Genomic DNA, 25775 nt, shown 5'->3' with positions numbered 1-25775 from the left:
CGTTCAATACATACACGTTGAGTGAACGCTGTAATTGTATGGTTAGCATTGTGGCCGGTGTACCACATGCGTCCAGTAAGTAGTACTCGGTGGCATTAAAAATTGTAAAAAGTCCAGAAAAGTGACAAACCTAGCCCTCCAAGACCTACTGGTCTCTCCGTAGGTTCCACGCGAACCTGCGCAGTAACTTCTCTAGAAGGCAAGAGCACGCGAACGCGCTTGCGCGGAAGCGCTTTCCTCCGCCCCTTCAGGCGCCACGGTCAGTGGGGCGGGCCTCGGCGGCGGCGCGACAAGTCCAGAGGGAAGGGCTGAGGAAGGGGCGTGGCTAGGGAGCCAGGCGCCGGCCACCCTCTTCCGGGGCTCCGCCAGCTGCGCGCGCATTCTCCCCCCTCCCCTCCCCGCCTTCTTTTGTGGTCCGGCCCATTGCGAGGGTGACAGGAAACCCTGTGCAGGGAGCGCCGCCATCTTGGACCTGCCCGAGGAAGATCCTGAGGGAGCCGCAGGAGCAGTCGCCGCTGCCACCGCTACTGCTGCCAGTGCGTCTGCACCTCCTCGGCCAGCCCGCTAGCTGCCGGGGCCTCGGCCGATCGCCCCTGCCCCTCTCCAGCTGCGCCCGCACTCCTCTTCATCGTCCTGACGCCCCCCTCCCGCCCGGAAAGCTGCCCAGCCACCAGCAACCCCCCAGGTAACGCGGGCCTTCCGCAGTGTCCGTCCGGCCGAGGCCTCCTCGCCCGGCTCGCCGGGGGCCGGGGTGCGGACGACTGCGAGCAGGGCGGCGGGCGGGTGGCGCCGCAGGGCCGGCCCTGCCAGGCCGCGGCGAGCCCGGAGTCGGCGCCGGGCACCTCGGCGCCCGGCCCGACGGGACTCCCGTGCGGGGGCGGGGGGTGTCCCCGCGCTGCGTCCGCCCGAGCCTCTGGTCCTCCCCGCCCAGCCGAGAGCTGCGGGGCGTGCGGGGAAGGGTGTGTTCGGCCGCGCCTTCCCCGCCTCCTCGACCGGACCGGGCACACACGCACCTCCCGCAGGCCCCTCTCCCCGCTGCCGCTCTGGCGGACCACCCCCGCCGTATTTATCCACGCGGGCAGCGCCGCCTCGCAGCCCACGAGCCCAGACGTGGCATTCCCCGTCCCGGAGGCCGCGTCTGCCCGGAGTACAAAAGGCAGCACCTCGCAGCCTCTCCGGCATCTTGGACTAGCCCCGGTGTCCTTGTCGATGTGGGTAGACCGTGCACTTGGGCTGGGGAAGGGGTCTTATGCTTGCGAGGTCCTGGTTGGGGTGAGGCCCTGTAAGGCCCCGGACACCCTCCGAGGCCTCGAGCTTAGGTAGCATGGAGAAGCGGTGGAGAAGACCAAAAAAGTTTTGGCATTTTGAGAATGGAAGGAAAAACGGCGAAGCCAGCGTTTGTTTTGATGGTTGGCACCTTACCGTGTGCTGGGTGCAGCCCAGGTGTCTTCCCACAGGGTTTTCTTCGAGTAGCCCGTGGTGATAAGCAAAGTTATCTTCATTTACAAGGGAGGAAACTGAGGCTTGAAGTGACGATGTGACCGGTTGGTTCAGGATGCTTCCTACCGACTGGCCTCTGCCTGCACTGTGCCTGGTGTTTCTCCACTACCCTCAAGTTAGGCTAGGGTTACAGGCATGGCCACGTAAAATGTACCCACAGCTTAATTCCTCTTTCCCTACGTTTGCACTGGATGACAACTGACGACTTCTTTATAACTGGAAGTCTGTAGTGTCACTCCTCCACTGCCAGTCCTCATTCTCCCAACTCCAGAGGGGAGATGGCAAGGTTTTCATTGTATATTTGAAGACAAAACTGGGGTTCCCGGAGGCCAAGTGCTTTTCTGGTGGTCCCACACAAGTGTCAGCTCACCTGAACTCTTGCAGAGTTTACTGCTCATTTTGTTACTGTCACAACCGCCTTTTATTTGTATGTGGTTATTGGAGACAGACTTGACCTTGCAGTAATCCAGCTCCCACTCCTTCCCCCAACACTTGCCTGTATTTTTTTCCACAGTTCTGCTTAGGCCCTTTTATTCGTGCATGCCTCGAGGCATGTGGTGGTTAAGAGTTTTGGAGGGTTTCTACACTAATACTGCCGCTTTCTAGTTGAGTGACCTTAAGGAATTGACTTAGCCTCTCAGAGTCAGTGCCCTTATCTATACAGGGGATAGTTGTACCTACATTTTAGAGCTGTTGCGAGGATTAAATGGGATTAAAAACCCTTAGCACCTTGCCTGGCATATAGTAGGTGCTCCATTGTAACAGTGCCAGGCATGTAGTGGTTGTTTAATATTTGTTGATTCAATTAAATCAGAGAGTTGTCCAGTTAGACCTGGGCCTGAATCTTCATTTTCCCTTTGGTAGTGTGGGACTGTGGATATATCAACTCTTAGTTGGTTTCCTTACCTGTAAAAAGAATTTTTAGGTTAGAGATTGTGTATAAAGTAGCTGGCGTATATTAGGCATTCAATAAGTGGCAGTTATTGTAAAGAGGTAAAATCTCTTTAGATTCTAATAACCTAAAAAAATTCCTTGAAATTAAAGCTACCTTTTAAAAAGTTTTTGCTTTTTAAATTTCATGTTAAACTTTATTGTTGTGGCATACTTGAACTGTGCGACAGAATTTGGAGTGTTCTTAAAATTAATCTTTATCAGTGTTAAATATTTTTGCATAATCTTAGTAAGATTTTGTACTATTAGGGGAAACTTTTGGTTAAGGCAAATATATTAAAACTAGGGCAACTGAGAGATTTTTTATTTTTTTTTAAAGCATGAAACATTTTTGTGTGGTTAGAAATGTCAGGCATGGTTGGAGACAGCAGTGTACAAATAGAAGTATCAGAGACTGTACTTTTAAAAAACTTTATGTTCTAGATAGCTTTAAACATGTACAAAAGAGAGTGATACACTGAGCCTTCTCCTACCCATCAGCCAGTGTTAACAGTGATCAGTCTTGTTGATCTATATACACCTATACCCTCTCCACCAAATTATTTTGAAGCAAGTTTCAGACATCATATTTCATCAGTAATTTTTTTGCTATTACTAAACCTTTTAACTCTAGTAGTAAGTACAGGGTTTTAGTGTTTTGCCCTTTTAAGTACTTTCATTCTGTGAACAGAGGTGCAGTATTGGAGTACTTCTTATTCATAGCATACCATCATAATTAACTGGAAAATTTTGTCTTTTTCTTGACACAGTAAGGGATCTAGTTCCTAATTTATATTAATTTATATACAAGTATGACATTAAATATCTTGTCCAAAGTGAGTTTTTTTAAGTGGATGTTACAAATGGGTGGGTTATTTTCAGAGATTGCATTACTGTTGAGGAAAGGAAATTGACCACTCTCGCTGGTTAGGTTAGATTATTAGATTAACTGCCCAAGTTTTGGGTCCACTTGTCTGACAGATCAAGTAGCATTCCATGTTAGAGGGCTTGTAAACAAATCAGACTGCTTCTGTTCTTAAGTTTCATGAAGGCAAGGAACAATGATTTTTGTGATCATTACTATATTGTCCAAGCCTAGTCCCAAGGCTTTGTGCTTAGTAGATGATCAACAAATATTTCTGTATTGGAATCACAAAAGCAGTCTATCTTGGCTCTGGTATTTAAACAAAATGTCTTGCATGTAAAACACACACACACACAAAACAAGCTTAACTAATTTTAACAGTGCAGATCAGAATATAAATCACCTGGAATATTTTGTGGGTTGTTTTTGGCCTGTGTTGTCTTGAATAAGTTATGTAAAAATTATACGGTAACATGTTCTAAGGAGTAGAATAAAATAGCTATATAGCAGTTGTGAAAGGATTAGTCAGACATAGTGCATAAGTTAACACGGTAAAAAAAGCCAAGCTATTTTAAAAAAAAAAACAAAATGGGAAAATTACTGTCGATTATTGGAGGGAGTGGTTTTTGAGGATGATCATATGATTGACTTCATATGATGTTCCCCATATTGTAAATGTGGAAATAATGTTGAAAGTGTTATGAAAGGGAAGTTTTTTGGTTCTGTTTAGTCTTTATTTTGTATTAGAATTATATATTAAAATGTCTTAAATATTTCATAGTTTTTTATTGTCTCTACTTTGAATACTTTAGAACATTACTAGTGAATATAGTACACGCTTGTACTGTTAGTCCAGGCATATATAAAGTTAATAATTTCTATCCTTTTTCTGCTCTAAATCCAAGTATTCATTTTTCACAATTTGGTGTGTATCCTTCCATATTACCTGTATACAGGATTGAGAGAGAGAGAGTGTGTGTGTATGTGTGTATGCTATTGCATAAAATTCTGCCAACTTTTTTTCACTTAAAATCATGGATATGTTTTCAGGTTAATAATACGTGTATATATATATAAATGGTTTTTAAACTAAATGCGTATTATTTCATAATACAGATGTACTCTATTTAATCATTTCCCTGTTGATAGGAGTATAGATTGTCTCCAGGTTTTGTTTTTGGGGTTTTTGGTTTTTGGGGTTGTTGTTTTTTCTGTAAAAATGCTGCATTAAATGCCCTTGGACCTTATGGACTGAAGATTTTGTATCTGTAGGCTACTTCTTGGTCAAAGGGGGATTTGGATTATCTTTAAGGTTTTAAAATATATTGATTACTTCCCCCCAAATGTGGTAATTCATACTTCCATAAGCTGAGTGTATGAAAAGTACCTAACCTTCCCATCTACCAGCAGATTTCAAATCCAGTCATTTATATGTCTGTATAATCTTATTTGGAGAGATGTTTGATTAACTGTATGGAGACCATGCAATTTTATTTTGGGGGCAACAATGATTAGTTTTTAGTGTGCACTTAGTAACTATTTAGATAGATCTCTGTGTATTGGCCTGGAAATAGATCAATGATTTTGTTAGGTGAAAAACACTCTGCATAGTTTTATGCAGTAGCATACCCCATTTTTAAATATATTCCTTACTTTAATGGTGATATGTTTTTCTTGTTCAAGAGATGATGTTAATCTAGGGAAATTTTTTGTTAAAGCAATATTAAGCATAGTTAATATTTAAAAGGGGCCAAACAACAATCATCAGTGCTTAATGTGCACTTATTAATCCTTTCTCTTGACAGCCAGGAAGCTCAGAGCTAAATTTTAGATGAGCTGATAGTAAAACTATGACCCTAAATATTTATTGTAATTATCCTCCATTTTTCTTTTGAGTTTTTGATTTTATTTTATCAGTCTACATAGCTACCTTAGAGAAAATCATGTTCTTTGGAATCAGGCCTGAATTCAGATTCCAGCTCTGCCATTTTACTAACTTTGTAGCAGTAGCCAAATCAGTGAATTTCTCCAAACCTCAATTTTTTCAGTTTTTACATAAACCTAATAATGATAATGACTCTGCAGAGTTGTGAGAATTAAGTAAGAATTATATTAAGACAAAGTAGGGAAACAGTCCTGATCATCCCATGGTTTACTCCCAGCGAATGTTAATTTCAGAAACTTTTTTGTAAGTAGATATAATTTGAATTAGTGTTATCATTTATCCATATCTACAAATCCTGGTTACAATGCATCCTCTGAATATAATTTTTTTAGTACTACTTAGAGTATTAAATTAGAACCAAGTGAGTGAACTGAAAAAGATATGTCTTCCTAAGTATCACAGAAGGGTTTCATGGTGCATCTCATAACTATGGAGGAGGTGGGATGGTGTAGTGGTTAGAGGGGGTTCTCTGCAGTCAAAACAGTCTCAGGTTCAGTATAGACTTGACCACTTAGCTTTGTGACCTGGGCATGTTACTTACCTATTGAGTCTTGATCTATAAAATGAGGATTATAGATGTTTTATAAGAGTGTAGTAGTAAAGATTAATTGAGATTGAATGTAAAGCGTTTAAAACATTGCCTGGTACATATTAAGTGCCTAATAAATGGTAATGTAACAGTTACATTTGTTATTAGTTTAGAAGTTATTCACCTGTATTTAATGATGCTTGTTGTCTCAGTATAGTACTTTTTTTTTTTTTTTTTTAATGTTTATTTTAGAGAGTGCAAGCAGGGGAGGAGCAGAGAGAGAGGGGGACAGAGGATCCAAAGCAGGCTCTGTTGTGAAAGCAGACAGCCTGATGCTGGGCTTGAACTCACAAACCATGAGATCACGACCTGAGCTGAAGTTGGGACACCTAACTGACTAAACCACTCAGGTGCCCCTGAACGTAGTACTACTCTTAAGGAAATCAAAGGCATTGAATGAGAGCTTATCTTCATATGAACTTTATTCACATGCTTTTGTAACACATGGAAAGAAGTGCATTTAATCACATCAGTAGCTGTGTACAAGTTACAGAGTATTTTAAGGTTTTTTAATTAGTGGAGATTATAGTGTTGAATGAACTCATGTTCTCAGTGTTTGAACTGGACCTCCAGTTTTTGACTTTTGAGTAAAGCAAAAGCATCCTTAGGTGATAAGAAGAAAACTTGTTTCCCCTTCCAAAGCTACTTTAAAAAGTACATTCTTCACCTTAACAGTGGTATGTCTCATTCCATGTGCAAGAAATGATGTTGAAAAATACTTTTTTAAAATCATATTAAGCATGGCTAATATTTAAAAGGAGACCACTTGAATATAATTCTACTATAAATACATAATTTTGAGTGAATGTTATGCATAACATTATGTTTAAACCTAGGTAGTATCTTAGCTTATAATAAGAAAGGGAGGATCTGTTATGTTAGTGACTACAGTTGTAGATATTTTCTGCCTTCATTGTCTACTGAAATTACTAAGTTTGAGTAGGTTTCCTTTTTTAACTCTGCTTTTTGGGTCATTTTTAAGAAACTTGAACCAGAAAATTGTGTGGTGGGGTAAAGACAGGGCACTGGTATTCACTGTGAAATAGTGGTCATTCTCTTTTATTTGGGAATAGTGTGTGCTAATTAATGCTTGATATTTTGTAAAAATGTTTTGAAAATTGGTCATTGTATAGATAATTAATGCTTGTGTGATGACTAGCACGCACACAAATTAATACAACTAGAATTGGTTTATAATTTCCTGATTAGACTTTAGAACATTTCAAGAAGATATTAGGATTGTTAGAGGCCTTGGTTTCAACATAGTATAATGGAAGGCAGCAAAGTATATATAGCTACAAGTTTCAGTAAGAAGAGGGAAAGGAAATAGGAAAATCAGAAAGGTAAGAACATGAAAGACAGTAATTTCAAGGTGACTGAATGATTACTTTTCCCCAAGTTTGAATGGGAAAAGAGGAGCTTAAAAAGGAAGTTAAAAGTTAATTACAGGGGCGCCTGGGTGGCGCAGTCGGTTAAGCGTCCGACTTCAGCCAGGTCACGATCTCGCGGTCTGTGAGTTCGAGCCCCGCGTCGGGCTCTGGGCTGATGGCTCAGAGCCTGGAGCCTGTTTCCGATTCTGTGTCTCCCTCTCTCTCTGCCCCTCGCCCGTTCATGCTCTGTCTCTCTCTGTCCCAAAAATAAATAAACGTTGGAAAAAAAAAAGTTAATTACAGGGTTCTGGGAAGAATACAGATGAAGAAGTTAATAACCTTTAAATATCATTTTTATTGTGAAAGAATATTTTCTTCCTTGTGTTTGGGATCTGGTGAATAATCCACACCAATTTTAGCCTCAGGACCAACCAAGTTCATTCTTAAAAGTTTTGAGTCCCCATTGTCTGGAAAAAGGGAAACAAATTATTATGTTCAGAATCAGTTAATCTAACTAGAAAAACTCCCTTCCTGTACGAACTGGTTAAGGGAGTTTTCAGTGATGTTGAAGACTGATGATAAAAATGTTACAACACGTCAAGCTGGAATGGGTAGCAGGGCATCCACTTTTGTTAAAATAATCCTTACAGCTCATTGAGAAGACTCTACTGTGTCCTGATTGTCTAATACCTTACTGTAATGAACTTTTTTCTCTTCCCTGATAGCAGTTATATACTTATTTTAAATATATATTTTTTTCTACATGTTAAATTTTATTATATAGTAATTTTGTTAGTTTTAGTAATTGAACTTCTACAAATGTCTTATGTCTGGCTTATATAATGTGACAATTGACCATGACAGTAAAATCAGATTAAAAAATACTGGAAATTAAAATTTTAGAAATGGGATCAAATATTTATAAGTGTGTGTGTGTATAATTTTTTATCTTTTCCTTAAGCTGAAAACTGGTTTGAGAATAAATGTTACAGGAAATCATTACCAGTATTAGAATTTACTTCTTGTTTCTAGCACCTAGCACAGTGTCTGACACATTCAAGGCATTCATTTGAATAAATTGGAGAGGTTTTTTTTAAAGTTACTAAAGTAGAAAGAAATTAGAATTATTTAGGTTAAGTCTATCTGAAGGTAAAGAATAGGCTGTGATCTTTAGAAATATTTTCTAATACAGGGGCGCCTGGGTGGCTCAGTCAGTTAAGCGTCCGCCTTGTCAGGTCATGATCTCACGGTTCGTGGGTTCAAGCCCCGCATCGGGCTGTGTGCTGACAGCTCAGAGCCTGGAGCCTGTTTCAGATTCTGTGTCTCCCTCTCTCTCTGCCCCTCCCCCACTTGCATTCTGTCTCTCTTTGTCTCACAAAAATAAATAAATGTTAAAAAAATATGTATTTTCTAATACATAAACTTGCTAATTTTTATAAATGTAAGTGGTATTTTATGCCATTATTTCAGCTTCTAGAGTAGTATGTAGTAGGCATTTGAGACATAATCTTCAAATTCTGTATTAGGTTGAGCCATATAAAACTGCAAAATAAATGACTTTTTAAAAAATACAAGAACAACAGTTTCATGTGGTTTTATCTAATCCTGGCAGTAATTTGGTTTGGAAATCATATGATTGGTCTTTCTTTGGAAGCTATGCTAACCATGATTTAAAGTAGAGTTTTAAAAAGGGTTATTTTATGTTTATAAGTTAGTGGTTACTTTCTATAACATTCTGTTGTGAAATCAAAGAGTCCTGAACAAGTTGGACATCAGTAATTCATTTGATCAGTTGACGAGTGGGGACTTCAAAGAGGAGGGAGGACTGTTCCTAAAAAATAAGGATTTTGTAAAGTTTCTTTATTTTGAGAGCGAGCGAGAGAGAGAGGAAGCATTAGCAGGGGAGGGGCAGAAAGAGAGGGAGAATCCCAAGCAGGCTTCCTGAAGCGGGGCTCTCAGGACTGTGAGATGCAACCTGAACTGAAATCAAGAGTCAGATGCTTAATGGACTGAGCCAACCAGGCGCCCCTACAGTGATATTTAACTTAAGTTTATAAAGATTTTCTTGTTTGAAATTTTGTTATTGGATGTTTCCTACAGTGAGATACTGGAATTGTTCTGATATAATGGTTTCTTAATATTTCTATGGATAGTATGTGAGAATGTTAATATTCATCCAAGAGAATTTATGCATTTGGTCAATTTGAGAAATGTATGCATGCATACATTTTGTTTATAATCATATGCTGTATTTTATATATCTTTAAAGGCTAGCAGCGGTCAACTGGGTAACTTGTGTATACTTGCCTTCTGCAGTAACACACTTTTCTTTGTTTTTAGTGCCACCATGGCAACTGCACCATACAACTACTCTTACATCTTTAAATATATTATTATCGGTAAGTTTACTTAACTTATACTCTTGTTCTGCAAAGAAAGTCAATGTATAAAATATTTATATACTAAAACTTAAGATACCACTCCAGAAGAAGTGTATGATTTTTTTCACTGCAAAATTCAAGCTCCTTTAATAACATTTATTTTTGCAGTAATATACTTTTTGCATTGTGGCCATAGATACTTCTATAGTACAGTGGTGGGTACCTTTTGAACTGATGTTGATTGTTCTTGAGGACTGCCTGAAAGCTGTTAATCCTGGAAATGGGACAGATTTGCTAGGAGTACTGATAACTTTCCAAAAATATCATGAAAGCCCTTGGAGCCCCCTGGATTCCAAAAAGTGATAGAGAACACTGATTCAGAGTAATTGTGTAATATATATAATATGATATTGGTAGTTTTTCCATTAAGTTTCAAGATAATTGCTCAAATTAAAACACAATGCTATTTACCCAAGTATAGTTGTAAGAGCTCAGTTGAAAGTACATATACTTTATATATTAGACGATTGTACTGATTGTCACATGTTGATCATATGTGATTGTATTGTAACACTTTTCTTCACCAAAGGTTAAATTGCTATAGTACAATTGGAGATGGCATCTATTCTGTTGTGGTTTTCATGTAGTGTACGTGCTTTTCTTTTGTGGAATTCTATAAGAAATACAAGGAATATGAGAAAATACGAGATCTAGTCCATCAGACTTCTAGAATTTTTTATTTCTGCTAGTTATATGCTGCCCTGTTTACTCCCAGAAGTCTTTTGTTTTAATGCATGGATTAAGGGAAAAAAACAATACAAAACTTTGAAACAGCCCAAAGTAGAAAATGCTCTTACAATAGTTTCTCTGTTAGAAAGCACTTCCTATCTGATGGTTATTAACTAACATAATTTATAACTTCAGTTCTATCATACTGAAGGTTAGGAATCGTCAGTCTGTACATCACATTGAAAAGTGACCTGTATGATCTTTCAAACTCATTATATATTAGGGAAATATAACTTCAAATGTCCCAGAAATTTGTGATGTGATATGGTAGGGGATATAACAATCATTGTATATAATTATAAGAGTATAAAACTGAGTATGTAATTGCCACTTGAAATTTTTTTTTGAAACAGGGGACATGGGAGTAGGAAAATCTTGCTTACTTCATCAATTTACAGAAAAAAAATGTAAGTTCAATATATAAGGTAAAACATAAATACATGCTTTATTGTCACTTTCCTACTTTTCTAAAAGTGCCATTTTCACTATATGCATTTAAATACAACATTTCTTTAGAGAGTGAATTTAAATAGGTGTATATATAGTGAAATACACCTGCATGTACAGAGTGTTGATTTTTATATACCATATATAATTTGAGTTTCTTGTTTAGTTTGTTTTGATGGTAGGAAATTTTTTAAAATGTATATTACAGTGTCAGATTTAAATAATCTTTTCTGTGACTTCACCATTTTAGAAATTATTAGAAATTTGCTGCATGTATCATTTGTCAACTAAATAATAGATTGGAGATATTTAAATAAAATTCTTTCTGTAGCCAGGACTGGTTTATTAATATTTGAAGTACAATTCTGTCTTGGGTGGTAGAGGAAGAGACCATCTTATTTTATGTAACTGATAGGCTGAATGTAGTTGAAATTGTCTCCATATAGTTGAAATTATTCTTATGGCTTGTTTTGTTTTGTTTTTGCTTAATGTAACATTTTGTGAAAGCTCCAGCAGTCTGTGTGTACTTGTACCGCAGAGTAGTGGGTTTAGGTTTTCAGTGGCCTAATTATAAGGAAAGGACTAATAAGCTTGTCCTACTGGATTAGACATATATAACCTGCCAATATATGATTGTAAGTATATGTTAAATGTGTTTTTCTTTGAGATATCGATAGTATTTTCCAGGATAAACATCTGACCAACAACTCCTAGAGTCTTAAAACCATTGATTGGTTTGTTATATGTAATGATTATCAGAAGTCTAAATAGTATAATGTTGATATTATGAAGAACTTATTAAAATCTTTATTTTTAATTTGCAGATTCTTTTAGTCCAGGGGTTAGCAAACAGTAGCCTGTGGGCCAAATCCAGTCACTGCCTGTTTTTGTAAATAAGGTTTTATTTCCACAACCATGCTCATTCTCCTTACTGTCTCTGGCTGCTTTTTGTGCTTCCGCAGCAGAGTTGAGAAGTTGTGACAGACCTTTTGGCCTACAAAACTTAAATATTTATTATTTGGTCCTTTTTTTTTTTTTTTTTTTAAGTTTATTTATTAGAGAGAGAGAGACAGAGATGGTGCAAGTGGAGGAGGGGCAGAGAGAGAATCCCAAGCAGGCTCCACACTGCCAGCACAGAGCCCAGTACTGGGCTCAAACCCACAAAGCCCTGAGATGATGACCTGAGCCGAAACCAGGAGTTGAACACTTAACTGACTCAGCCACCCAGGTCCCCCTATTTGGTTCTTTATAGAAGTTTGCTCACCTCTGTTTTAGTCTAGTCAGATTTCTTTGACCTCTGGGTTTTTGTTAATTTTTTTTTCAGCGCTAGCTTGAGTCCATTCATAGCCTACAAGCCTTAATAAGTCATTTGATTATCCAGTGGATTTTTTTCTGCTGGTCTTAATCTGAAGCTTTCTGGAAGTTGGAATATTATATTCTATTTCTTTTCCTCTCTAACAGTTATGGCTGATTGTCCTCACACAATTGGTGTTGAATTTGGTACAAGAATAATTGAAGTTAGTGGCCAAAAAATCAAACTGCAGATTTGGGATACAGCAGGACAGGAGAGGTTTAGGGCTGTTACACGGAGCTACTACAGAGGAGCTGCGGGAGCGCTTATGGTGTATGATATCACTAGGTAAGAGATTCATAGTTTTTCAAACTTCGTACTTGAAAAAAGAAGTCTACTTTAGGCAGCGTGGTCTCCTTTTTTATCAATGTAGGCATTCTTTAGTTTGTGATTGTGTGCCTATACATGAGCTTATTTGGGCTTTATGGTTTCTTCTCTAAATTGTTGTATAAGACTTGATGTATGTAACATGTTGATTTCCTTTTCTGAAAGTGGATATGACTGAAGAAAAACTTTAGGAGATGCTGGTGGAGCTAATAGAAGAATACTATTCTGAAAAGCAGCATCTGTTCAATTATTTGAGGTGAAATAATATTTTATACCAAACTTTGTTCTTTTCACTTCAGTAGAAAGCAAGCGAGTCTTGAGTTTACTCTGTTCAGTCTCTAGTGTTAAACACACTTTTTCAAAGTAAGGTCAGGGAAGGAATTAAGTAGTTTTGCTAATCCAACATGGTAGGTTATAAAAAGTTCTTATGCTTCCATCTGAAGGTGTTTGAGGTATTTAATTGTTCGTTCACTTAAATTCTTTTTTGCTCTAAAATGGATTGAAATGGTTTGCAATACCACATGCAGCAAGATTAAGTTTATTTGAGCTTGGCTTTCTGGAAACTGAAAGCACTTGATACAACATAACAAAGCTGGACCCTGTTTGGGTTGAGAAAAACATGGAAAATTGGGCTACTTCATTAAACTGTGCTAAGCTAGCAAATGAACTGGATCACCTTTCATATTAACGCAGAGTGCCAGTTTATTATTATTTTTTTTAAAGTTTATTTGTTTATTTAAAGAGTGTGTGAACAGGGGAGGGAGAGAGAGAATCCCAAGCAGGCTCTGCACTGTCAGCTCCGAGCCCAGTGCCGGGCTCAGTCTCATGAACCGTGAGACCACGACCTGAGCCAAAACCAAGAGTCGGACGCTTAACCAACTGAGCCCCCAGGCGCCCCGCAGAGTGCCAGTTTAAAGCATTGTGACTCTTGTCTTATTTTTTTGAGAGGAGGTAGGGATGGGTGAGTGGGGCCAAATGATAATTAGACTTTCAAGCATATTTCCTTTTGAGAAATGCTTTATATGTTTGCTCTTGAAGAGTCACAATACAGCGCACATTAACATGTTAGCACCCTGAGAAGTTCTGCAGAAAAATTCTTTAACTTAATTTAGTTTGGTGTTTCCTAAGCTTATTTTATTGAGGAACACACTGGGAAATGTGGACTTAGAATGAAGATAGCGGCTGATTATAATTACAGTGCTTGAAGTTCATTGAGTTCTAGAGTTGGGTGATCTCAGGGCAAAAGGAGTGAAATAGCCTTAATGCTTTTCTTTATAGCCAGGAACTGGTAACATGATAAGTAAATAGTTTTGTGGGAAGAATATTAAAGAACCTGGCCATCTCTACACGACATCCTTATGAGGGGTGCATTCCCGAAGACTTTGCATAATTAAAAACTCTATTCATTATTAATCAATTTAAATGTGCTGATATGTGCTTAGAGTTATCAATCTGTAATGTAGTTGTTTTATTTTGTGTGTGCTTGTGTTTTTCCCCCTTGAGCTTTACTGATAATATAGTTGACACATAACATTGTGTAAGTTTAAGATCTACAAAGTGATGATTTGATACATGTTTGCTTTTAAGCATAGTAACTACTTTTGGTAGAATATGTGTCTGTTCAAGTCATCAAAAGTACTTTGGCTGGAAACTGTCCAAATGCCCATCAACTAAGGAAGAGATAGACAAATGGGTATATTCATGCAATGGAGCATAATTCAACCATTAAAAGAAAAGAAACTCCGATATATGCCATAAGGTGGATGAGTCTGGAAAACATTTTGCTAAGTGAAAGCAGTTAGACATAAAAGGCCACATGTATGATTCCATTTATATGAAAGATCCAGAATAGGCCAATTCACAGAGACAGAAAGTAGATTGCCAGGGGACAGAGAGTGAATGCTGATGGGTACGGAGTTTCTTTTGGGAGTGATAAAAATGTTGTAGGGTTAGATACTGGTGATTGTTGCACAACTTTGGAATATATACTAAAAACTGATACATTGTATACTTTAAAAGGATGAGCTTTATGGTATGTTCATATCCCAATAAAAGTATTATTGAAAAAAAGTACTTCAGGCTTTACACCCGTGTTTTTCATATGCTACATTTCATAGTAGCATTAATCCTTGACATTTTGCAAACTTGAAAGTTCCTGCTTTAGTAATATTTTTTATTCTTGGCATTAACTATAATTGTTACATGATACTTTTCTAAATTGATAACATAGCTTATCATGGCAATTTTTTTGGCTATATCAGTTGTTTGATTTAACATCCATGCCAAAGTTAGGGGTATAGTTGCACTTTTTTTTTTTTTTTTTTAGCACTATTACCACTAATTAATGAATATTCTGATGCTGCTGTATTTATAGATTTGAAATTATGGTGAATTTAAGTTAATAAAATAATTACTAAAACTAAAGTTTACGTGATCTGTATACTTAAAAAGGATGTGTAGATTTCTGTTTACCAAAGTAATGGCAGTTTGTAATTCACTGTTCCTGCCAGCTTTGACATTTTAAAATTTACTAAAATCAGTATAAATATTTTTGTATTTGTGCTATTTGAGTTTTTGTGCACAAAGTAGGATAAATTTATGTGTAAAAGCAAAGTATGTCAGTGCTGCAAATACTGAAGAGTAAAGTGATATGGCTTGTGCTTTTTAAAAATATTTGACCATTAGAAAATTATAAAACGTCAGGAAAATGTTACTTTTGTTTATTTGATTTTTTTTTTTTTTTTTTTTACAGTTAGGTGGTGATTTGTGTGTAACATGATTTAGCACAGTAAAAAGAGAATCTTAGGACTCCTTTTCAGTTCCCACTGGGAAAGGATTAAGTGTTTGGAATATTCCAACTTTATATAGGTACTGACAGCTGGAGATGATGGAATATATTCACAAGGCTAAATTTGAAACACTTTGAGGACAGTGTGTGTGCAAAGGGTTCAGGGCCTGGCTCTGAAATCATTTGGATCTTTGTGGGGCTTCTGTTTACTTACCTGTTAAATGAGTAGGATGGATTAAAGTTCTGTGAATGTATTTAAATCAGAAACCCCTTTTTAAAAAAATCTTTTCTAATATTTATTTTTGAGAGAGAGAGACAGAGTGTGAGTGAGGGAGGGGCAGAGAGAGAGGGAGACAGAATCTGAAGCAGCCTCCAGGCTCTGAGCTGTTGGCACAGAGCCTGACGCGGGGCTCGAACCCACAAACCGTGAGAACATGACCTGAGCTGAAGTTGGACACTTAGCCGACTGAGCCACCCAGGTGCCCCCAATCCGAAACATTTTTAACCTTCAAAATTTTATTTGATCCTTTCGGTAGAGTCTGAGAAATATTAATACTATACTGTATTTAATATTGTATATTATTTAAATTTGCTTGCTCTCTTCGGGCCTGTTTGGCTAGGGCAAATGAGCCTATGAGTTTCTAAACTAATGCTTGGAGAAAGTGGAGAAATAAGGCAGTCTGGATCCCAAAATGATTTAGCTGCTGGGTAAATAAGAGTACAGAGTTAGAATAAACTTGCTCTGATATCTAGGGACTTCAATTTCCAGTCAGATGTATTAAGTGCCTTTTTAAGGCCACGTTTGTTTTAAAATTTTCTTAATGTTTTTATTAATTTTTGAGAGACAGAGAGAGAGCACAAGCAGGGGAGGGGCAGAGAGAGAGGGAGACACAGAATCTGAAGCAGGCTCCAGGCTCTGAGTTGACAGCACAGAGCCTGATGACACAGGGCTTGAACTTAACAAACTGTGAGATCACGACCTGAGCCGAAGTCAGATGCTTAACCGACTGAGCCACCCAGGCACCCCTAAAGCCAGTTTTTATGCTGTCGTATTCAACTTTCTCTTTAAGGAAAGGTGAATTTTGTATCTGTCTATAGTGTGACTGTCTTGGTTTCTAATTTGAAAAAGACAGATGCAAACATGTTTGCCACTGAACATACACCATTTGTGAGACATTTTGGTGCTATGTCTCCATTTTGTGGTCGAAAATCTGGATGATTTAAAAATAATCTTAGTTTTTACTTCAGATTGTAAATTCTGGGTTCAGAATTGTTTTCATTAATTTTCTGTGTTGTTCCTTGCTTGCCTATTGGTGTGCTTTATGAATGTACTTTTAAATGCAAGCAGTTTACTCCTGAAATGTAATTAGAAAGTTGTTGGATTATTGTTTATTTATTTAAAAATAATAGGTTTAGGCTAGATTTTTGGAAAATATGTGTTTACATTCAACAGATTTTGATAAAAGTGAATATTTTAAATATTTATTGAAGTTTGTTTTTAAAAAATTGAAATGGCAATTGTATGTGGTAGTCATACACGTAAACTTTAATTTTTGCAGAAGAAGTACATATAACCACTTAAGCAGCTGGTTGACAGATGCAAGGAATCTCACCAATCCAAATACTGTAAGTTGAATAACCTTTGTTCTACAGAAAATTTGAGAACTACACTAACCCTGAAAGGAAAGTTATTTGTTAATAGGATTTTTGTATTTGAGTACTAAGAATGAGAGAATATTTTATTTTTAAATTAATTAAAGAGAAGTTAACCTTTTTTTCCAGTAGTAATTACTCTAGGTTTTGTATTTATACTTGGTTTTTGTTCATGTTTGTGGTTAAAAAAAAAAATGTTATGAATGGAGTGGTGACCTCCTGTGAGGTGGAGACTATGAAATCTGAAACAATCACTTTGAAAGGGATCTGCATTTGTTACATAAAATCTTACCATTAGAAGAAACTGGGAAAAATATAAAGGGTCTCGTATTTTTTCTTTTTTTTTGTCCCCAAGATTTTATTTAAATTCAAATTAGTTGACTTACAGTGTAGTATTGATTTCAGGTGTAGAATTCAATGGATCGTCACTTACATACAACACCCAGTGCTCTTAACAAGTGCCTTAGTGCCCATCACCCATCTAGCCCATCTCCATCCACCTCCCTCCATCAACCCTCAGTTTGTTCTCTATAGTTAAGAGCCTCTTAAGTATTTGCCTCTCTCTCTGGTTTTACCTTAATTTTTTTTCCCTTCCGCTATGTTCATCTGTTATATTTCATCTTCTTTGTTTCTGGATCTCTATTCTTAACTGCTTGTGAATCTACAATTATCTCAGTAAAATTTCAATTAAAGATAAAAGAGTTCTACATGCTTTAAAAAATTAGTTTTTTAATTAAAAAAATTTTTTTACCAAAAAAATCTCAACTATACTTAAATATTAAAAAGTAAATTCAAAAAGTAAGCATTATTGTGCTATATTTTCAAACTGCAAATTAAAAAGACTTTTTTTGAAAGAGAACATGAGCTGGGGAAGGGCCGAGGGAAAAGGAGAGAGAATCTTAACCACTGGGTGTGGAGTCTGACTCGGTCTCAATCTCATGACCCTGGGATCATGACCTGAGCTGAAATCAAGAGTCAGATGCTTATCTGACTGAGTCACCCAGGCACTGTAAAAAATTTTTTTCTTTTTAAAATGAAAATAAAAATTAGCTTCTTAGCCAGAGTGAGAAGATACTGAGATTTTAAAGGCCAACTACCAGGCTAGACTCTGTAGTAGCCAAAGATAAAGGTGCATCTTGGCCCACGGAATGTTATGGTCTAGTAAGGAGATAGCTGTGCGTATGTGTTTAACTGTGCTGAAAAGCAGAGTGAAATAGGAGTTGGAGCAACTGGTGTGTGTGTTACTGGAAGTGCTCCAGATAAGCAGTGCTGTCTGGAGAATCCAGCTTTACAGAGAAAGTGATGTTTGAACTGGGACTGTAGAGGTGAATAAGGCTTCCAGGAACAGGTGAGGAAAGGCCGTGAGCTGTGACTGACTCTGAGCTTCTTCAGAATAAGGCCTGTGTCTTACTTGGCTTTGTTATCAGTGGTAAGATTGGCTTTTTTTTTTTTTAATCAAGGAACAGCAAGCAATTGGTGGAACTGAAAGTTAATGTCATTTGCCTTTTATGTCAAGGACTGTGCCTGGAATTTTCATATCAATTATCATTTTAAACCCACTGTAGGTATACATACAAAGCTATAGATAAATGTTCATAACAGCTTTATTTACAATAATGGGAAACAACCTAGATGGCCATCAGTAGGTGAGTGGTTAACCCATCTGGTGTATTCATACTACAGAATACTCCTCAGTGAAACAAAGGAATGAACTATTGATGCATATAGCAATTTAGATGGCTCTCAAGGACATTATGCTGAGTGAAAAAAGTCAATTTAAAAAATTACATTTTGAATGACTCCATTTATAAAAACACTCTCAAAAAGACAGAATTGTTGCCAGGAGTTAACAGATGGGGGTGAAGGCTATGAGTGGTGTGGGATGACTATAAAAAGGGCAGCACAGAGAATTTCCTTTGTAGTGATGGAACAGTTCTGTATCCTGATAGTGGTGACACAGATCTGTACCTGTAATAAAATTGCATAGAACTGTGCACACACATGAGAGTGTACAGCTGGTGAAATTGAGTGCACCAGTGTCACTTCCCTGGTTTTGAAAGTCTGTAAGATGCTACTGTTGAGGAAGCTTGGTGAAGGGTCTTTAGAATCTCTACTTTTGTAAGCTTCCTATAGTTATTTCAAGAAAAATGTTAAAAAGAAAAAAAAAGCCTCATTGTAGAGGGTTCTTAGAGGAGTATAATGACAAGTTAGGCATGTCTTTCCTGTCTTATTTATGCCTCTTTAAATTTTACCACATCTTCAGAAGAAAGTGTTAATGGAGGAAAAACTTTCCTCTACCTTTCAAGATTCTTCTGGTTGGTCTAAGAAATAAATTGACAGAGTTGTTAAAAGTTTCTGGAGGTTGAGTCGGTACCCTCTCCCTGGTACTGAGAGGGAAATACCCTTACAAATGGAGATTTTTCTTCTAAGTGTAAATGTCTCTTAAGGTAAAGGGTAACTTTGGGTTTTCAGAGCTTTACCTCTGTCTGGTGTTTCTTAAAAATAAACTAGCTTAAGATAATTAATATTCCAAAGAGGCCTATCTTGAGGTGGCAAAATTTGCTCCCCTACAAAAGAAAATCTCTTAAGGTCCAGCTCAAATGTTACATTTTCTATAAAGTTGCCTTCAATTTCTCTATGGAGGTTCCATACCTTCCCATCTTGTCTGGTATATTTTGTATCTCTGTCTTGTTAGCATGCTACTTGTTCATGTCTCCTTTCAGGATGATAGGTAAAGCACGGCTTGGAACTTCTTAAGGAATTGGGAGAGGAGGCAGCGTTTCCATTCAGCTAGCATTTAAAATAATTTCTTTTTTTTTTTTTTTTTTTTAATTTTTTTTTTTTCAACGTTTATTTATTTTTGGGACAGAGAGAGACAGAGCATGAACAGGGGAGGGGCAGAGAGAGAGGGAGACACAGAATCGGAAACAGGCTCCAGGCTCTGAGCCATCAGCCCAGAGCCCGACGCGGGGCTCGAACTCCCGGACCGCGAGATCGTGACCTGGCTGAAGTCGGACGCTTAACCGACTGCGCCACCCAGGCGCCCCTAAAATAATTTCTTAAATTATCTTTTATTTTTAAAAACAGCTTTACTGCGATAAAATTAGCATAATTACCCATTTAAGGTGTGCAGTTCCATTTTTTTTTTTAAATATTAGAGAGCACACACACATGTATATGTAGGTGCATGAGCTGGGGAGGGGCAGAGAGAGGACCCCAAGCAGGCCCTGCACTGTTAGTACAGAGCCTGACACAGGGCTCCATCTCCCAGACTCTGAGTGAGGTCATGACCTGAGCCAAAATCAAGAGTTGGATGCTTAACTGACTGAGCCACCCAGGCACCCTGGTGTGGTTTTTTTTTTGTTTTTAAGTTTATTTATTTTGAGAGAGAGAGGGAGAGAGAGAGAGCGCGCGCGCATGCATGTGCAGGGGAGGGGCAGAGAGAGGGGGAGAGAATCCCAAGCAGGCTCCATGGCTGTTAGTGCAGAGCCCGATATGGGGCTTGAACTCATGAGCCATGAGATCATGGCCTGAGCTGAAATCAAGAGTCAGAGGTTTAATCGACTGAGCCACCCAGGTGCCGCACCCTGGGTTTTTTTTTTTTTTTTTTTTTTAACTGAAATATAGTTGACATACAAAACATTTCTTGTTTTGAGTACTTGTCTTATAATGGCTCTGTATTAGGCCACCATGACTTTATCAGCCTTGATTTTTTTTTTTTAAGCTGATTTCCTTTTTTAAGTGTTCTTACCTTATTCTTTAAAAGACTGACTCCATGTGAAAATCTTTCCCTCTTTAGTGGGCCCTTGTCCACACTGATTGAAAAATGCTCACATTTGTTACACTGCTTAAGTGTTCTTGCTCAAGGTTTACATTCAGATCACAGTGGTTCTTCAGTTCGTTAGACATCGTGTTTTAGAAACAGGAGAGCCAGGTGCTGCAGTGTCACATGAGAAAAAGTTAATGGTGGAAATCACTTTTGGTTGAAACCATCCATTCCTGTCTGCATCTGGATTACCACATCTGTTTGGAAGGGAAAGGAAGGGGGGATCGTTAGTATGAAATAAGGTTATATATGGACAGAGACAGTTTATCCATAAATGCCTCCCCGCCCTCCCAAAGCACCATAACGATCAAAGCTCTGTTTCCAAGGCTGCAGACTTTTTTCTTAGAGCTTTTCAGAGCTGCCTTTAACTTTGGCCTAACTTCACCTGTATAAATGATTCCAAACTGAGTATAGATAAGTGTGTGTATTTTGCCTTGGATTTGAACTTGTCTGCATATGTGTCCCCCCACTCCCTCTTCCCACCACCACTGTTCCCCACAGAACACAGACATTTGTTATCAGTTGCTACAAATGTAGTCCTGCCTAGGGCTAGCTAGTGTAAGGACAGTTTTTCAAGGTCACAGTTTGGGTTTTCTGCCTCGGTTCTACTATCTTCCTCCCCCTGACTCACCGAGTAAACGTTGACAAATTCCTTTGCCTTATTTGAGCATTGATTTCCTTACCTATAGCCTGAAGGAGTTGAACTAGTAGTTTAACTTTTTGAGGGTCCTAGAAACTTTAGAAAATCTGATGAAAACCATGAGCATTCTCTTCCAGGGAATGTACTTGTTGACAACATTCTGTGCTTACTTTCAGCGCATTCGCAGATCCCCGGGAGCTTGTCCGTGACCCCTTTAGTAAGCTTACTCAGATAAGTCATAACCTTTGGCCTAGACCAGTTGTGCCTCATGGACTGTTTTGTTTTTGAATGGCTTGCACACCTGAAAAATCTACTCTTTGCCCTTTATAGACAGTTTGTCAGCCCGTGGCCTAAATAATTGCTGAGATCCCTGTTAATAGTACTGACTTGATGATTTTTCATATGTGTCTGCTAGATGAGATTGCTGGTACTTGGGTGTCCTTTTTAGGCCCCTTTGTTTTTTCTGTCAAGGTTTTTGGATTTCAGAAATTTAATGGTTGATTTAAATGGTTGCTTTTGTTTTAAGATGTCTTTCTTTTGGTCACAAATTAGGTAATAATTCTCATAGGAAATAAAGCAGATTTGGAGGCACAGAGAGATGTAACATATGAAGAAGCCAAACAGTTTGCTGAAGAAAATGGTGGGTTTCTTTTAAGATTTTTAATGGGGGTTTTGGTTCACACGTAGAATTTCTAAGGAAGGGTGGGATTTTGATACTGCAGATTATGTGACTTTTTTTTTTTTTTTTTTTTTTTTTAATGGCAACTGCTTACATTTCCAGAGTGAGGAAATAAAATGTTTCTATTTGACATTCCTGTTTTCCATGTTGGGGGTAGTGCAAGTATTTAATAACAAATATAAAGATTCCCCGCCATCTCAAGCTAACATGTGTTGTTTCATAAAATACTATGATAGGAGTACTGATAGCTGATGGGAAACTTTTATTCATGGGAAAGTTTTATTCAAGTGTTATTGAAGATAATCCCCTTTTGAGTTAATTTGAAATGTCTTAATCATAAGTCTGAATTTTATTTTTAGGCTTATTGTTCCTTGAAGCAAGTGCAAAAACGTACGTATGGCTAAAATTAATCATTTTCAGTTATGTTTAATTACATTCAAACTTCTCAAAGTAGAACCACACATAAGGAAAATGGATTCTAATATATTTGCATGTAATAACGCTTATGGTGGGAAGAATAGTAAGCACGCATCCCTTTGTTTCCTTTTTCACATTTAAAAGTAATATTTTTTGTTAACTTTTCCTAAAAGATTGTACCTTGATTATTCCCGTTGGTAATCCAGGTTAATAAATGAAGTTGTGTTAGCATTTCAAAAGCGTTTGACTTTCACAACTGAGGTTGAGTTTGGCATCTTAGACTCAAGCTTGGTTAATCTGTTCATTTAATACTGCTGATTAAAAAGCATGACCTAAGGAAACAATGTCTAAGAATAATTAGAAGCATAATTAATTTTCTGATTGTTACTCCGTGTCCATTATTGAACCCCAGGCCTCCCATCTTCATTTATTAAGTCAAACATCTCTTGCTGGTGAGAAGCTAGCCCCTTTGTTCAGTGCCATCTGTATTGTTAGTATTAAGAGAACTGAAGTGTGAACATAGCCGAGCATGAATATATCGCCATCACATGATAAAAACAGTATAGTTGGTGCTTGGCTAATCAGACCATACAAATCCTGGAATCCTGTTCTGCATGTTTTGAGATGTTTGTGTTTGGAATGCCTTCTCACAGTTACAAAACTGGCTCTTCATTTTCATTATATATTAGTGTATAACATTTTAATGATTAGAACGTACCCTGTTATCCAGTTGGGGCTTGTAGAAACAGCTCTTGGTACCGCGTTCACGTGCTTTTCCACAGAAATTATTTCCCCACGTTGCTCTCCTTAGCTCAGTCTTTGGTAATCTCTTGTTAGATGACATTGGCTAAGTTGAAGACATCATGGCAGTTGACTAAAGGTTAGCAAAAGTGCATCATGTCTAAATTTCGTGGAGAGCTGTGATTCTTGAATAAAGTTGTCGATTGCCTCTCAGGGGAGAGAATGTAGAAGATGCTTTCCTTGAAGCTGCCAAGAAAATCTATCAGAACATTCAGGATGGAAGCCTGGATCTGAATGCTGCTGAGTCCGGTGTACAACACAAGCCTTCAGCCCCGCAGGGAGGCCGGCTAACCAGTGAACCCCAACCCCAGAGAGAAGGCTGCGGCTGCTAGTGACCTCTTTGCCGTAGCTCCCGTGTGACCTTTCACCTGTCTGTTGGAAGCAGTACTTTTTACTGCCTCATTGTCTTCTGTACATCTTACTGGGTTTAATTAAAAAAAAAAAAAAAAAGGAAAAAACAACTCTGTTGTAAAAACAGTTTAACACAATACTAAACTGCTAAACAACTAGGTGTAATCAGGTTATCAAAGGCAAGTAGAGTAATAAATCTCTCCTGCATGGTAAATCTAGACTTTTTTTTCCCCCTTGATCGTCCTCGTGATAGGTATGTCACCAGTACATGATTTAAACTGAGCACTGATGCTGGACTTAAATGATTTTTATCCTTCCCTCTTTTTGGCAAGGCTTTGTCTTACTGTATGGTTTAATTTGATATCTTAAGCCTTTCTCCCCATCTTTAACTGTTCAAGTATGTCTGTTGTAACCAGTAAGTTTATTGCTGTGAAATGACTTCTGATGATAGAGAATGGGCTCTATAACTGCTTTTGTTTTGTTTTCGTTGGATAAATTTTCTGTCGTGTGGGTGGCATTTTTCTCGTGGAGGTTTGCTTCTGTCTTAGCCTTGCACAGGGAAATATCCACTTATCTTTTCTCGTGCTTAATTAATAGCTTTATCTTTTTTTTTTTTTTACACCATTTTATCCTTTTCTCTTTAGCAGAAAGTAAATATGTATAAAATTTGAAGGAACCGAACTAACAATACATTCTGTGTATATTATTTTAATGAAGAAAATAAATTGATTACTGGCATTGGAACAGTATAAAATACCAGTTTGTACAGTATGACCTATATGTGACCATGTTACTCCCTTCCATTTCACACAAGGAAATAGACACAACTGCAGTTCACAGGTAATACTGGCTTCACCCTCTGGTGCTGGCAGTGTTTGGGGACACAATGCTGGAAGGAGCTCCTAGCACGAGAGGATTAACACTAGCAGATTCTGTTCCATCTTTGCACCGTGGCTTACCTGCTGATTTTCTTAACTGTTCTTGTGCAATCGACAATGTGCTAACCTGCTTTTCTCTTTGTAAACGTTTTGCATTACAGGCTGCATTTCTTGCCTTACTGTATAGAAAAAGAAAAAAGGCTGGGTTTATTATTGCACATTTTAAGCTTTTATACCTTTATCTTCTTGGAATGGTGAGATTGTGGACCGGACAGTCAGAACCGCAGGTCTGCTGTTAAGGGATTTTAAATTGTGCATTTTTAACACTACAGTGAGATAATTTAAGGTATCCCTTGTGTTCTTAGTATAAGGGGCTATTTTATGTCATGGGGGCATAAATTGTTTTGTAAAAGGGAAAGTGTTTCTAACGGTGTTTCAGTGTTTGCGCCAGTGTTTGCACCAATCCGATCCGAAGTAAGTTATTACTTTGCACTGGGTGGTTTGGCCACTGAAAGAATACTGTGTTGCAAGGGAAACGATCTCTTTGGATAACAAACTTCTGTTTCACCAGGTTCTTTACTTCTTTTGATTGATTTCTGATGGAGTTTATGGTTCAGACTGAGAATTGAGGTTATTTGAAGTAGGATAGGTAAACCTTAGTGTATTATCTAAAGTCACTCAGCTCACCTGCTGTGTTTAAAATACACATTTTAAATCCCTCTTTACAGACACTAAAGTAAAAATAAAAAATATGACTTTCTGGGTTGTAAACATGTGGTAGTACTGGAGTATTGTATAGTCAATGTTAAATAAAAGCCAAAACTGGAATGTGCAGAAAATAGGATTGGATTGATTTGTGGACTCATCTTTATTTTTGTCTTCGTTGAACTTTTTTAAAAACAAGATTCCTGGAGTAGATTGGTATATTCTGTTAAAGACCTAAAAGTGACCCATTTTGCTTACCCTGTTGCTTCACAAGGGACTTGCCCAGGGACCATGACCTGCTGGTGTGTGTATATATTTTCAAAAACAAAACCAACCACCCATTGGGATATAAGGTAGCAATCACAAACTAAAGACTGTGGCTTGTTTAGGTGCAATACCCTGATTCCCAAAGTTAGTTACAGTGGGTCTTATTGTTTTTGTGACAGGATTTATTCAGACTGCTGTACTCTTCATTTGATGTAACAAAATGCTATTAATCTAAATATTTGTAAATAAAGTACCTGTATCTAGATTAAATTAAAA

At 37.9% G+C, this 25775-nt stretch overlaps 2 protein-coding genes across 3 annotated transcripts in view; one reads left to right on the top strand and one right to left on the bottom strand.

Annotated features, from left to right (window-relative positions):
- LOC147575029 (uncharacterized) overlaps positions 1-1756 on the bottom strand; it is a 36921-nt gene extending 35165 nt beyond the window's left edge. For both annotated transcript variants that reach the window (XM_086683888.1, XM_086683889.1), the window contains exon 1: positions 15-1756. In XM_086683888.1, the coding sequence (XP_086540014.1) occupies positions 565-1182 (618 nt within the window). In that variant the 5' untranslated portion in view covers positions 1183-1756 and the 3' untranslated portion in view covers positions 15-564. The remainder of the gene's footprint in view (positions 1-14) is intronic.
- On the top strand, positions 551-25775 carry RAB14 (RAB14, member RAS oncogene family). Its single transcript, XM_025933623.2, has 8 exons — positions 551-685; positions 9540-9598; positions 10723-10776; positions 12278-12455; positions 16842-16908; positions 21954-22041; positions 22440-22470; positions 23453-25775. The coding sequence occupies exons 2-8, from the start codon at positions 9547-9549 to the stop codon at positions 23628-23630; spliced, it is 648 nt and encodes a 215-aa protein (XP_025789408.1). The 5' UTR covers positions 551-685; positions 9540-9546; the 3' UTR covers positions 23631-25775.

Source organism: Puma concolor, chromosome D4 (genome assembly GCF_028749965.1).
Source record: "Puma concolor isolate L17-30 chromosome D4, mPumCon1.1.hap2, whole genome shotgun sequence".
NCBI classification, from domain to species: domain Eukaryota; kingdom Metazoa; phylum Chordata; class Mammalia; order Carnivora; family Felidae; genus Puma; species Puma concolor.
This window is presented reverse-complemented; position numbering and strand designations above follow the sequence as displayed.